Raw genomic sequence first — 14,681 nt, 5'->3', positions numbered from 1 at the left:
GAGTCAAACTTTGTTGGCTACAACCCAGTGGCTCAGAATGGCCTCCTTCAAATTTAGCTAGCTATTCCATTTGTAACCCATACTTTCTTCAGGGATCTCAGCAGTGGTGCTTCCCAACTCTACTAGGTGGAATTCTAGTAGAACAAACTGATCACACTGGGACTTACGTATGGGTAGAGATAGACAAATCTGTCAACGTTGCTTCTGCAACTTCCTCATTTCTCCAAACTTTAAATTCATTTCTCTGCATTTCCTCAACAATTTGTGCATGTTTATTTCAGAAAAGATCCTTATGAAAATTTCTCAGCCCTTTAGTGATAAATTTTCCTAATAAACACATTTTTTTTTGCCTGTGGTTTTAACTAATGTACACATTTCTGCAAGCAATTTCCCCTAATATAAGGTATTTAGTGTGTTATATTCATGAATATATGCATTTTTGGTACATATTGTTTGGTTGTTGAACTGAATCACAAAATTCAGGAACATGCAAATTTTGAAGGATAGCTGTTTCGATTTGTGTCTTGGTTCAAAAAGCACAACTCATTAAAATGCAACAGTTTTTCACTCCGTCTCTACTCACTGAACATGCATGAGATCACACTGCTGCATGTGACTTCTTTAGCGTGGCCCAAATGAGTATTTATTGTTACCAGCTCAAAATGGGACTTCCTTGTGGCTTGTATTGTGAAAGCAGAAGACATATACAGAGGAAAGATAGTTAAGCCTACCCAGAAGCTCCTTGTGTGCCTAGGATCTCAAGGTGGACATGAAACAGCCATTCTCTGCAGTGGACATGCTCATTGCTCTTTGGGACTGCCCTGACCTCCTAGGATAGGTGATAACTCTGTGTACAAATTAGGATCTCCATCTTCATCCAAGATGCTCATGAAGATTTACACTAATCTAGTGAACATAGTAATCCAGTAAAAACCTCATTTCAGAATGTAAATAGCTATTGAATATTTGCTAGCTGGGTGTTTTGGTTTCATATATTTTCTGAACTTTGCTCCCAAACTCATAATAAGCTTGGCCGGTACATATTTTTAGTTTCTGGGCTGGTAGATTCATGGATAACATTTCCACAAAGCTTATGAGTTATGTAGGCGTTCTGCTTGATGTTAAGGAGAGATAAGTGTACTTTTGACACCCCCAAATTTGTCTTTAGCTGCCGTGTTAGCCCTTTAATCAGAATGATTTTTGACCATCATGGTCAAGGTTGATTTGAAGAAATGCCCTGGAGAGGAAAGGTTAGCAATTTGTCCGCCCCATAATGGATTAATCGCTAGCTGTACAGTGTGTTTATCTTAAGAAGACAATTTGCCACACATGAAGAGTAGTAATTTTATTTTATACTAGGGGTGTCCCCGGTGTATCTTAGTCATTTCCTTTGCCATGTATTTTCCAGGTTATAGATAAAGTCTAAATTCAGCTGTCAGCTTGGGGAAGTGGCTGAGGATGGAGGCGGTTTATTAACTGCTTATCTTGCCTGTAGGTGACACTGTTCCATCATTTATCAAACCATTTTCCAATATCTTGTCCAGGGACATATATGTGCGTGTGTATATATATATGTGTGTATGAAAGACACAAATAAATACCTTCAGTTTCTGGTCCTTGTTAGAGAATGGGTAAGTGGTTGGATGGTGTTCCAGATTGCCTTTTTATAAAATTGGTTCTGTTCATCAACTCTGCAGCATCAGTATTTTTCCTTGTTTTTCTCCTTTGATGAATTAGATGTTAAGATAATCGCACTTCAGCATTTCTTAAGGCAACTGTTATAGAGCAGAATTGTTTTTTGGGGGGAGGGACATGCACTTAGCATATCTTAATTCACAGCCAGGTTGGGTTGTTACATTAAGAGAAGTTAAAATGTTCCTGTATGCTCAAACTGTGCCAATTGGGGTGTTCCATTAAAAACAGATCCATCCTTACCGATTGTTGTGCTCCTTAAACTTTGCCTTAAGTTGTTCCTCTGTTCAGATAAAGTCCCCAGTCCACCTGCAATCTTCTCACCATACCCACCACCATATCATTCCCAAGGGCGCTGTGGTCTCACCTGGTACTTTCTGCAAGGGGATAGCAAAGCCCTACTCCATTCATGAAAGGAAAGTTAGGATCCATGCCTTTGTTCCCACAACAAAGTAATTCCCCTCCCACACACCCCCACACTCTGGTTCCTAGCAACCAATGTTCCTAATGAGCCAGTGTTGGATGAGGACCAAGGAGAGGCAGCTTCGAATCTTGACTCAACCATGAAGTTCAATGGGAGAGCATGGATCATTCACTGTTTCTCAGCTTAACCCAATTCGCAGGGTTGTAGTGAGGATATAAGTACATAACAATGAACACATGCATGGTGTCCTTGGTGTGAGGAATCTGGCTCTTCAGGAGGCATAAGTTTTACTGCCTTTGGAGGTCCCAATTTGGGATTGAAGAGGCATCTGACCACCAGCATCTGGCTCAGACGATGTTGTGCCATGGTTGGTATCTAGTACCTTTGCCTCCAGGGCAGCTTCACCAACTAATCTGGCTGCCCCCACTTGCATCTACAGTCTGCACTCAGCTATCCCCACTGGCTGGCCTCCTTACTTACTCCTTTCTCCTGACCAGTCAGGGGTGGCTTTGTTTTGCCTCTTGCTCCACCTACTTTTGGCCTCCTTGCCATGCACTCTACCATTCCCAATAGGCATACGTTTTTTTGGGTTGGGGTGTTTACCTAGCAGGGAGGGAAACTTTTGAGGAGAACTGTTTGCAGATTAAGGTCACCATTTACAGAGACAATGAAATATCTGATGAGGTTCCCCCATTCATCAGTGGTGTCCTTGGCGCCAGATGTTTAGATGCTGCCATGTTCCATGCATATGTCTCTTCCTGTCAGGAAGCCATAATGCAAATCCACCAGCCCAGGTGCAACAGTGGACTTGCCAAGTATCCCTGCCTCTTTTGCCTTTTCCTCCTACCCGGGACACACATCTACTCCCCATCAGAGATGTGTAGATTGGAAGGAGAGTGAAATTAACCCCTGGAAAGCGTTGGTTTTGCCCAAGCGACGTGCACAGTAATGATATTGTTAGCTTCTCCTTAATTTCCAGTTTCACTATCAATTATGCCATGTGTTTCACCCAGTTGGTGCTACCCTCCCAGTGTTAATTATAACCTACAAGACTGTTACAGTTAATTTTATGGCAAGCATATTGTCTCTTCAAGGCTCTGGAGCGGCTCATAAATTATCTTGAAGGTAAAATGCAACTTGGGGAACTAGTTATGAAAATTCCATCCATCTCGCTTAAGAGATGCAGCTGCTACTGTCAGCTGCTTTGCTGCTGCATTGTGAAGGAATTATGGCGGGTCAGGTTTAAGAGGCAAGGCCCGGGCTGTCACCGAGGAGGAAGCCTGTCCTGGCCCTGTCAGACAAGTACCTTCTGCCAATCCCTCGTGGTTTTGCTTTTCAAGCAGTAAAAGGCAGGCTGGTGCAGGTGGATGGTCCCCAAGCTGTCTCTATTCATTACTTTACAGAAACTTGTTTTAGGTAGGCAGGTACGGAGACCTCCCTCCTGCCTTCGCTGTTGTCATGATGGTTAGAGGCATCATCTGCAAAGTGCAGGAAGAGAAAAGGAGGGAGAGGGAGAGGCGAACTTGATACTGTTTGATGGCAGTGGTTATGTACTGGAGTTGGAGGGGTGTAGGAAGAGCCAGGATGGGGGGGGGCGCTCGAAGACACGAGTGATTAGCCCCGTAAACACAAACACAGATGCGCGCTCACACGCTGGAGCAACTCACTGGTCTGTAAAATCATTGCTGGTTTAATTGTAGGGAGGAATGGGTTTAGAGGGGAGGGGAGGGGGACATCTGTTCACTTCTATTTTCATGCGCACTCTGAGGGGGGTGAGTTTTCGTTGCAAAATTAGTTCATAGGAAAAGTTTCAGGTATCATGGATTTATAATGGTCAAAGTGAAGTATTTTCATTCCCTTTGTTGCATCTTAAGGGGTGGGGGAATCAAACCTTTTGTCTCTTATAACGGTGTGTTTTCTTCCTGTCCCACCCGCCCTGTGGAACGCCCTCCCACCAGTTGTCAAAGAGAAAAACAACTACCAGACTTTTAGAAGACATCTGAAGGCAGCCCTGTTTAGGGAAGCTTTTAATGTTTAACAGATTATTGTATTTTAATATTTTGTTGGAAGCCGCCCAGAGTGGCTGGGGAAACCCAGCCAGATGGACAGGGTAGAAATAATAAAGTATTATTATTATTATTATTATTATTATTATTATTATTATTATTATTCCTCTTCATTTTCTCAACTTTTATATCAGAGTTCAAGGTAAATAAATATGAATTTAGCTGTCTTGGGTGAATATTTGTCCAACTGCTGAACACCTGTGAACAAACAATATGCAGTTATAATATGCAATTCATTAAAGCATGGCAACTATAGCCATCTTTTTGGAAAGTTGTTTATTTGTGTATCCTCTGTGTATTTGGATACCTCTTAAGATAGCATAGCCAAATTTTGCATGATGGTTCTTGAGATTAAAAAACAGGATTTTGTCTGCATTTGGATACATCATTTTGAATCAAGATGGAGGACTGAACCTTTCAAAACTGCACTGTTATTTTGGCTTCTTAGAATTACTCAGCAACATCAGGTGCAAGGCTTCTAGCTATTTATTAGTTGGGGTGGGGGTGCTAAAATCTCCTCCACACACAGAGTGGCTTATCAAAGCAAGGTAATATTCAGCAAACTATGTATTTAATAATCATAGCATGTTCTCCAACAGGAGTTGTCTCCAAAGTGTCTTCATTTGTCTAAATCAGTGAATGCTGACTGATCTATATTTTCAAAAAGAAAAGGAGAATGTGTTGATGAACAAATGTTACATGAATTATGAAGATGTAAAGTAATCCTAGGTTTCATTGCCCCCCGCAAAAGTATTGCGATGTATTTTTCCAACCAGGAAAGATAATACCTTCTGATTTAAATATAGGACCTTTGTGTAAAACAATGCCTTATGATAGATCAGTTTTAAGGTTGGTTCAACAAAATGTATGATAAAGTTCTGTGAAATTGGCAATGCAATGCAATTTGATAAAAAAAAAAACAGCTTTGACAGCTCAATCCTTCCCATAGCTGCTCAAATGTAATCCTGTGTCTACACCAGTCTACTCAGATTGAAATCCTATTGATTTTAATGGAGCTTACTGCCAGCTAAGTGGATACAGAATTGCAGTCTCCTTTCCCATTTCTTGATTTTTTTATGCTTCTACACTAGTAGTAACAAACCAATGAGCTTTACTGTGTTAGGCTGCAGTCGTTCTACTTCCCTCATTAAGCCCTTCACTCTATCGGTATCTGGCTTTTCCTTGGCTGCCTCAAAAAGGTGCTTAATGAAACCATTACATCAATTAATATTTATTTTCATAACTGTCAGTGTAGTGCATGATCTTTGATGCCTATTTTATGCCCCAAGCACATGCCCTTATTACTCCTTCCCTTAGTTACCCCTCTGTAATACTTAGCTACTATTTGAGGAGGAGAATACTGAAATTTGCTGGTTTAAAAGTCAGTGTTAAAACTTGGCTGATGGGCACCTTGCTGGCACATGTGAACTGTGAAATATTTTCAGTGAAATACATACGTGTGTGTGTGTGTGTGTGTGTGTGTGTTGAAAAAAAGAATGGAGAGGGGGAGGCAAATGCCATGGAAGGAAATAATAGACCAAAGAGGGAATGATTCCAAAAGCCCTGTTGTATTCTGTTGCATCAACAATCCTGGAAGAAAACTGCATTTTCAAGGTAGGGTCAGTACCAGGTCAAAAATGCATTTGGGAAATTGCCTTTATAGAGAGAAACCTTGGCCCTGAGAGAACTTCCATTGATTTAACTGAGATCTAGGTTTTATTGTATAGGATCTTATTTATGGATTTGCAGATTGCAAAATTGAGATCTGTCTTGACATTTGTTTACCTACCCCCCTTCAGTCAGCGAGAAAGGCACTTATAAATTGTAGACATGCAGAAATAAAAATACCCTCTGATGCTGAATACATGCATGCAGCTAAAAATATTTATACTGTAGGTTCCCCCTGATACAGTTCTCCATTATTCAAAGCAATTGCAGATCCATATCATTATATCACCATATGAGCGACATTAATTTATTGTGGGGTCTGATTTGAGCCCCTATCCAGCTCAAGGTGAGTTTGATGGACGAGGTCATATTGCATATAAAATAAATAGAACAGAGGACAAACAGCTGCCCCAATCCTAGTGAAGTTAGCCATGACATTTGGAGCAATCCTGTGTAAGTTCCACTGAGTTCAATGGGCTTCCCCCCAGGTAAGTGAGCCTGGGATCATAGGCAAAGTTCAAATTAATTAGTTGGATTGGTGTGTTGTTGTTTTTAATGACGTTGCTACCTGCCTTTGTTTGCTTTTTTAAAAGAAAAGTGGGGTGCACCGTTTTTTACTAACAATAGATGACATAACAACTGAAAGCACTGAAACTTAAATTAGTTATGAGTAACATTACATTGATTACACTGATATAGTCACAGCTAGCACAGCTAACTTTACCTGGATGAAAGTAATTGGTTTCTTTGTTTTTTATGAAATGCCTTTAAAATTAGTCATAAAACAACCCATAAATAGTTTTTTTAAAAATATTTGATCTCAATTACTCTATTTTTTTAGAAAATAATATTTATTACTTTTCCAACAATTTAAACAATACAAAAAAAGAACAATACAATACAATACAAAACACTACATAACACTAACACATTAAACTAACAAAACAAAAATAATTTAAAACACATCAAACAATTTCAATATCTTATCTTTCATTCACTTATTTCAATGACCTCCTCACACCTCCCTTTTTGTATTCCACTTCTGTTAATTGTTTCAGCAATTCCTTTCCATCTTCCTCTGTTTTCTATCCTATAGTTATCTTAACATATTCTAACCTTATTTTTTCCTTTAATACTCTAATAATCTATTTATATTTAATTCCTTATAACATTTCTACTAAAGCCATATACCTTCATTCCCACATTTTTCTAACATTCATTAATTTTACAGTATTTCTGTAAATAGTCTTTAAACTTTTTCCAGTCTTCTTCCACCGACTCTTCTCCCTGGTCTCGGATTCTGCCGGTCATTTCCGCCAGTTCCATAAAACAACCCAGTCATAAAACAACCCATAAATAGTTTTTTAAAAAATATTTGATCTCAATTACTCTATTGCCATAATTACAACTAAAAAATAAGAGAAATTGACAAGATGCCAAACATCTCGGGTGCACACTGACAATCTAACAATGACAATACATTTCTCAAAGTTTCATGTTCCTTTAACTCTCATGTTCCAATAACAAATAAAGGATTCCTACTCTCTCTCTATTCCCTCTCCCCACAAAAAATAACCGATAAAGAATCCATATATTTCATTGTGGTCAATAAACATTGATCTTTTTAACCATTCCTTGTCATAAGTATAATTGCCAATCTCCCACTTTTAGCTCTACTTAACCACTCATCTCTGTGGACCAAGGCTTACCCCCGGTATCTGATAATGTGAAATTACTGGCTTGTGTTAAACGTATGTCCTCCTTTTGAAAGCTGCAAGCAGATAACCTGGGGTTTCCCTGGTTTTTCAGCAACCCCTGAATCAGTTCCATGCCTGCTCAGCTTTAAAATTGCTGCCACACTGGGTGCATTCAGACCACTCATTGGGCCCTGGCTTACATGTTCCTATTTAGGTGTAGAACTAAAGTAAACTTTAAGATGGCACTGTGAAGATCTTATGCCCAACTGCTTTCCTCTATGTATGTATGCTGGGAAACCACTGCCAATCAAACCTTCCCAGTGCGTGATTTAAAGCCCACACACTGGTGATCTTCATTTACAACCAGGGATAGAAAACATCAGCCTATTTCAGTTTGGCATCAGTTTCACCCGTGTCCATTCGGGAATCCATTCAGTCCAGGTTTCTGGGATTGTTTGTTTTTTAGGGTTCATGAAAAAACTCATGTTTAAATTCTCTTGATTTTTTTGTTTTGGTACACGTATCCCGCATAGAAGGTTCATTTTTGTACACATTTTTGAACCGAAACAGCACCACAGAATTTGGTGAAATATAATCCAGTTGTTAGTTGTTCTGATCTACATATAAGTCTTAAGAACAGCCACCTAGGTTGGTTTGCTTTAGTGGGTTTGCATCTAAGTTTTTATTCAGGGTACACCAGTTAAAATTAGTGGGCCTGTTAGCCATGCCCAGTGGGTCTACTTTGAGAATGATGAACACACTGCTATCTATCTATCTATCTATCTATCTATCTATCTATCTATCATCTATCTATCTATCATCTATCATCTATCTATCTATCTATTATTTTTCTTCTCTTCCCTTCCTCAGGGAAGGTTACAACAATTTAGAATTACAATATTAAAACCAATCAAAACAATTTACAATCTCCGAGTTTAAATTGCAGGCTGAACAAAACTGTCCTTTTGCGACACAGATGCACATTTTTACTACACCTGCTTTAAGGCTTTACTCTGTATGAAGCATCCTTAGAGTCCACTGGTATAATTGAAGGAACAAGATTCTCTGAGATGCCTTCCCATTCTTTATGGTAGGGATACAGCTGGACTTTGAAGCCACTTACTCTATAAGGGTTTCTATAAAGATTTTTGTGATTTCTTTGGTGGGGAAGGGGGTTGGTATTATTTCACGTAAGAGTTGTGCAGAAATGTGTTGTCATTTGTGTACAGGGGGGAAGATTTTCTTGCTTTCTCAGAGACTGAATGCACACTCACAGATGGCTCTGCTCAGGTGCGATTTTAATTATGAAGTAGCACAAAGCCCAACACGGTAGGCAGTCTTCTTAATAAATGTCCTCAAGCTTTTGTCTCCACGTGTCAAAAAGCCTTTTTATTGAGTGATTAAAATATTTATTTTATTTTATTAAATTTCCTCCAACATTCCCTTCCTCCAAAAAGAGGGAGATGCTTTGAGAGGATAAAGTGGATTGCAAAGTCAACATCTATAAATGAGAATTGATGATTTACTGTTTTATGAATGGAGAGAAATATAATTTTTAAGACCGTGAGTGTTTTATAAATCTGACCACCATATAAGAAAACTGTTTACAAATATAACAAATCCAAACAATCATGGTATTTAATAATAGAGCACACATATACAAAGTAACAAAATTGCACACTTCTTTTCCGTGTTTGCTTAATGTTTAATATTTGTTTAATGTTTGATTGTCATTAGCAATCAAAAGGAGGTACATAGAGTCATCAATATGGGTAAAGTAAACCCACTGTGCTGTAGCCAAGTAAACTGTACTCAGAGTAGACCCATTTAAATAAAGTGGCTTTAGTGATGCCCGCTGGTTTTTAGCAAGTCTATTCTGATACTGCTTAGTTGGATACAATCCACCTCCTTTAACAGACTGCCTGTTAAGTGCTTGGAAGATGGTATTTATGATTAAATTGACAAAACATTGTCAAATTGAAGAGAAGGAATGAAGGCATGTAATTGATTGGTGATAAATGGAATGTCTTCACAATGCTTTGAAGTAATACGGCACAAGGCAGTGTTTAACCTTACACTCTCTTCAGAGTCATATCAAAAGATTCTCAGTCTAAATTATTATTTGAACGGTTACCTTTAAAAAATGGGGGGGACACCCCAAAATAATTAAAAATCAAAATAATTGTATTACAGGACAGTTACTATAATTGAGTAACTTTTTCTGAATTGACATTAAAAAATGTGCAGCAAGATATGTATTGTATGCTGTCCTGGGAATCTCTTTGAAGGGTGGGATATAAATCCCTATACTAAAAAAATAAAAGCAGGCAGAGAAGAGGAGGTAGCAGAATTTCAAACTGTAGAAGCAAAGCAGCGTTCATTTAAAAACTGGGCCGTTTTGTAGCCCCCCCCCCCCGAATAAGACAACAATGCTACAGCCTTATTCTTAAAAATTAGTAATATATTACAATAATGTTATACTGTCTCTGCCTTAGTGGGGAATTATGAGGGCCTCATGTTAGGACCTCAGTGTCCTGACATAGTTAATTATCCATAGATAATGGTTTTCAGCAGTAGATGCTATGAGCTCGCCAGCCTCACTATAGAGGGCTTATTAAGTGTGCGAAGACTCAGGTGCATCGCACCTATGCACTTCCCCTGCCGAAGCAAAGCAGCTGTGTTTTCTTTTCTGTATTATACATCACATGGAGCGCCTCGTTTATTATAGCGAAAGCTAATGATGCAAGTGGAAACTTCTTTATGTTGTCCCCAACCCCTGCACCGTCATGTGGCAATGCATTTGCTGCAGAGACGTTCACTTAGCTTCCATAAGTAATTTATCTCTCCCAACACCAAATGTATCTTTTATCTAAAATGCTTCGGCTCCGGGGTTCATTATTTTAATCACAGCTCATTTAAATTGTTCGTCTTTTCCTAAAGAAAAAAAAAATGCTTTTTATGACCGTGATAAAATAACAGTTCTGTTGAACAGACAAATCTAGGCAGTTTTCCAGCATGATTTTCTAACATTCCCAAGTCATTGTTGTGTTTAGTGCTTTTTATTCTTATGGCCATGTTTATAGCACCAGGGCCAGCCCTAGACCAAATGGCGTCTGAGGCATCGAGCGCCTTTGGCACATCCCTTCCATTTGTTCAGTGATTCAGTGCCTTTTTATTGTTTTCATTACATGTATAGTCCATGCCACAATTTTGACGGGTGACCTAGGTGCAGGATTTATCCCTGTCATTGTAAGATGTTGAAGTTTGCAGTCCTGGGGGGTGTGTGTGTGATCACAATGGTGCACACACGAATGCCATTTGTTGAGTGGACACTGATTGTTCTGTTGTGAGCGCTGACCTCAGCAGAGGCGAGGTGAGAATACCCAATGTGGTTCCCTCCAGATGTTGTGGCCTACAGGTCCCAACAGCTCCAACTAGCATAAGCAATAGCCAGGGATGATCTGGAAGGAACTACATTGGCCAACCCTGCCCTAGACAGTTTTATGCAGGGCTCAGGTTCGTGACCTCATGAGGGCAGAGCTCAGACGTTGCTTCAGCAGCAGGAGCCCTTGGACTGAGCCTGAAATGGAAGAAGCCATGTCTCTGTTTCTAGCTACCTCTGCATTTGCTGGGAGGATCCTCACCATTTGAAGGGGCTCAACTTGCTCTAGCAGTCATTGACTCTGATAGAAACTGTGGTCTGAGCTGGGACCCTCTCATCTAGAAGAGAACATGGTGATATCCTAAGGCGGGAGGGGCACTGGCATCACAAGCTCTTCATGCAAAAGTAATTCTGGGGTTGGCCCTGGGGGGCACTTCCCACTGCAGCTATGAATCCCTAGACTCAACTCCTGGAGGATAGTCTGTTCCCAGGGTTTTGATGCTGACATTGTCCATTTCCCCGTGAATAAAGGCAAAGAAATGATGGTTTACACTGTGCCCCACCCCACTGGCTGCCACTGATGGATGGCCAAACACTCAGTGATAATGAGTATTAATAAATAAATAAAACAAGGTAATGTGTATTTGGAACACAAAGTGTAAATTGCACAATACGTTCTGAAGCGGGGAATTTGACAGAGGACTGTGTGTTCACTGGCAGCCCCTTGTTCCTTACAATTTATAGTTTGGCCTTGAGAGAGTGCCACGATGCCTAATTTTAAACTTTTTCCAAGTTTCCCACTGTTTCAAACCTACAACCGTTTGATTCGTTAGTAAGCTGTAACTGATCTTGATCTTTATTTTGTTTTAAAATCTCCAATATAATCAAAACAAGGAGCGTTTGGCCCATGAAAGCAAATGCTTTTCGATCCTTTGTTGTCAGATCCACACAATTTTCTCTCCAGCAGGATTAGATGAAACAGAAAACCGATATACCAGAGCCCTGGAATTGCTGGGTTGTAATTTAGAAATATCCATTTTATCCCATGTAATTTCTTTGCTAAGATTCCTTAGTCTGAATCTGATACAGGTAGGAGCCAAGACAAACACTAACCATTTATAGTCATTCAGACCAGTTTGGATTTCACTATAATGCAAAGCAAAGAGATATCTTGGCTCCGTTTCAGGTGAGTAACAGGGGCAGAAAATGCATTTCAAATTTAGCATCAAATGTTGCCACATGTTTCTTTTAACAATTGCAGACGTTTCTATAATGCAAGATGTAATGTAAGCACACTGGTATTTCCATTCCTTGAAAGCCTAGGCCCATCATTAAGGGATTCCCAGTGAGCACTTAATTTAAGCAAATAAAAGAGCTGGCTTTGAGGATGTATTGCAACCGATTAAGAAGATGAGTTATCCTTAACTCCGAGAACAGCCACAACTGTGGACAAATTTGAAGCAAGTAGCAGGGAGCTTAGGCAGACTGTTAGGGTGAGACATCTTGGCCCTTGATAATGACACATAATTCCACCAAATGAAAACCAGAGATGTATCTCCGTGAGCGTATCACGATGCGAACTGTGGAGGTAAAAGTTGTGTTGAAAATGATAAGAGGCTTGGATACCAAGTCCTGTGAGGACTGTGCAATGGAAATTACTTCTTCACACAGCACGTAATTCAACTATGGCGTTTGGTTCCAAAATATGTGGCAATGTCCACCAACTTAGATGGCTTCCAAAGAGGATTAGGCATATTCATGGAGAATAAGGCTGTCAATGACCTCTAGCCGCAATGACTACGTTCTTCCTCCACTGTCAGGCAATAGAAGAAGAAGAAGAGTTTGGATTTGATATCCCACTTTATGACTACCCAAAGGAGTCTCAAAGCGGCTAACATTCTCCTTTCCCTTCCTCCCCCACGACAAACATTTTGTGAGGTGAGTGGGGCTGAGAGACTTCAGAGAAGTGTGACTAGCCCAAGGTTGCCCAGCAGTTGCATGTGGAGGAGTGGAGACACAAAGCCAGTTCACCAGATTACGAGTCTACTGCTCCTAACCACTACACCACACTGGCTCTCAATAAGCTTCTGAGTCCCAGTTGCTGGGAACTGCAAGTGGGGAAAGTGCTGTAATGCTCAGGTTCTGCTTGCAAGGCTTCCCATGAGCATCTGGTTCACCACGATGAGAACAGGGTGCTGAACTCAAGGGTCCAGCAGGGCTCTTCTTATGTTGAAATAGGTTGAAGGAGTTAAGTAAATTTAACCTGGAGATAAAGAGTCAATGTGGTAGCCACCTTCAAATATCTGAGGGGCTGTCACATAGATAATAGAGCAAGATCCCTTATCCCTTCTGTACCCAGTAGATCCCTGTGGACCAGTTTTCCTGCAAGTTCCAAAGATCTCAGAAGCCACAGTAACTCGGAGCAGGGCTTTTAGTGTGACTGTCCCTGTTCTGTGGACCAACAATTCCTGCCAAGTTACGACAGGTCCCCACAATCTGCACTTTCTGGAAACATTTGAAGACATTTTTATTCCAATAGGCTTTCCGAGCTGGATGAATGGGGTGTCTCTCTTGAATGGTTTTAGTTTTCTTTTAAACATATCTGCTCTTTTTTGTGTTTTTAACTGCTCTTTTGCTGTTTTTGTTGTACACCACGTTGAGATGATTGTGTAGAAGGCCATCTAACAGCACCAATACCTTAACCCATGGGTTCAAATGGCAAGAAAGGGGATTTTAACTAAACATTAGGGAGAACCCTTTGATGGTGGAACAGGCCGCCTCAGAAAGAGGTGGACTCTCCTTTGTCAGAGGTTATATATTTATGTATTTCATAAAATTTATACACTATTTGGTTGTAAAAAAAAAAACCCTCAAAGCGGTTTACAGAGAGAATAAAACAATAAAATTGTTTAAAGCTCTTTAAAACCTTTGAGGGTTTGTTGTAGTAGCAGGTTCCCACATTGCCCTGGGGTTGGCCTCCTTTCATCTGTTTGATTGAATGCCCTAAGCATAAATATCCCATAAATCCCTAAAATATTAGATGGTATGTTATAGTTAAAGATGTTCATTAACTGAGGTGATACAGCCAGCTTGTGGGGCTCTACCACTGCAGTTTTCACATTGGGAGTAGTTTCTTGTAAGTGAGGTTCTTCAGGCTCATGTACGTATATCCACGTGATTTCTCTTCCTTCCAGGGCTGCTCCCAAATGTCTGTGAGGCTGAATAATTTCTCTGCCCACACATTTCAGCCCTACATAATGTTAAGGAACGCTTGAGCCCCATAGCTTCCAAGCAGACAGTGCTCTTTAACGTCATTCATCTCGGTAGTAAAACATTTGCAGGGGTGTTAAGCTTGAATATAACCCCCTGCGCTTCTAATAAGAGGAAGCCAGCTTCAGTGTCTCCTTGCATGCTTCTATACCTCTCAGAAGTTCTTCGCATCCCACTCGGGGCCAAGTGGGGGTGGAGGGTTGGATGGATAACCTTAAGCTGACCTTTGCCCATCTGGGGCCATGTCCTAGCAAGCGATGTCTTGCATCCGTTGGCTTCAGCTGGGCTGCCGATTCTGACAGACGTGTAAACAGATGCAAGCGTTGTTGCTAATGACAGGTGATTATAAGTGGCGTGGGTGCCAAAGTAATTAAACCGCTCTTTGACAGGAACATTTGGCGGTGTGGTATTTCAGCATTAGAAAAATTGTTACAACACATTTCCCCCCCTGCTAGGCTGTAAGGCCTGAATACCATTAATTA

The 14,681-nt window shown here is 40.3% G+C and overlaps 1 protein-coding gene across 9 annotated transcripts in view; it reads left to right on the top strand.

The window, feature by feature from the left end:
• FTO (FTO alpha-ketoglutarate dependent dioxygenase) overlaps positions 1-14,681 on the top strand; it is a 262,862-nt gene that overhangs the window by 121,883 nt on the left and 126,298 nt on the right. Inside the window, exon 9 of one of the 9 annotated variants that reach the window (XM_083626302.1) lies at positions 4,075-4,167. The exons of the other annotated variants lie outside the window; for them this stretch is intronic. Coding sequence (XP_083482428.1) covers positions 4,075-4,108 — 34 coding nt within the window. The 3' untranslated portion in view covers positions 4,109-4,167. Of the gene's footprint in view, positions 1-4,074; positions 4,168-14,681 lie in introns of those variants that run through there. 9 annotated transcript variants of the gene reach the window in all.

Source organism: Podarcis filfolensis (genome assembly GCF_964270895.1).
Source record: "Podarcis filfolensis genome assembly, chromosome: 8".
In the NCBI taxonomy this organism is placed as follows: domain Eukaryota; kingdom Metazoa; phylum Chordata; class Lepidosauria; order Squamata; family Lacertidae; genus Podarcis; species Podarcis filfolensis.
This window is presented reverse-complemented; position numbering and strand designations above follow the sequence as displayed.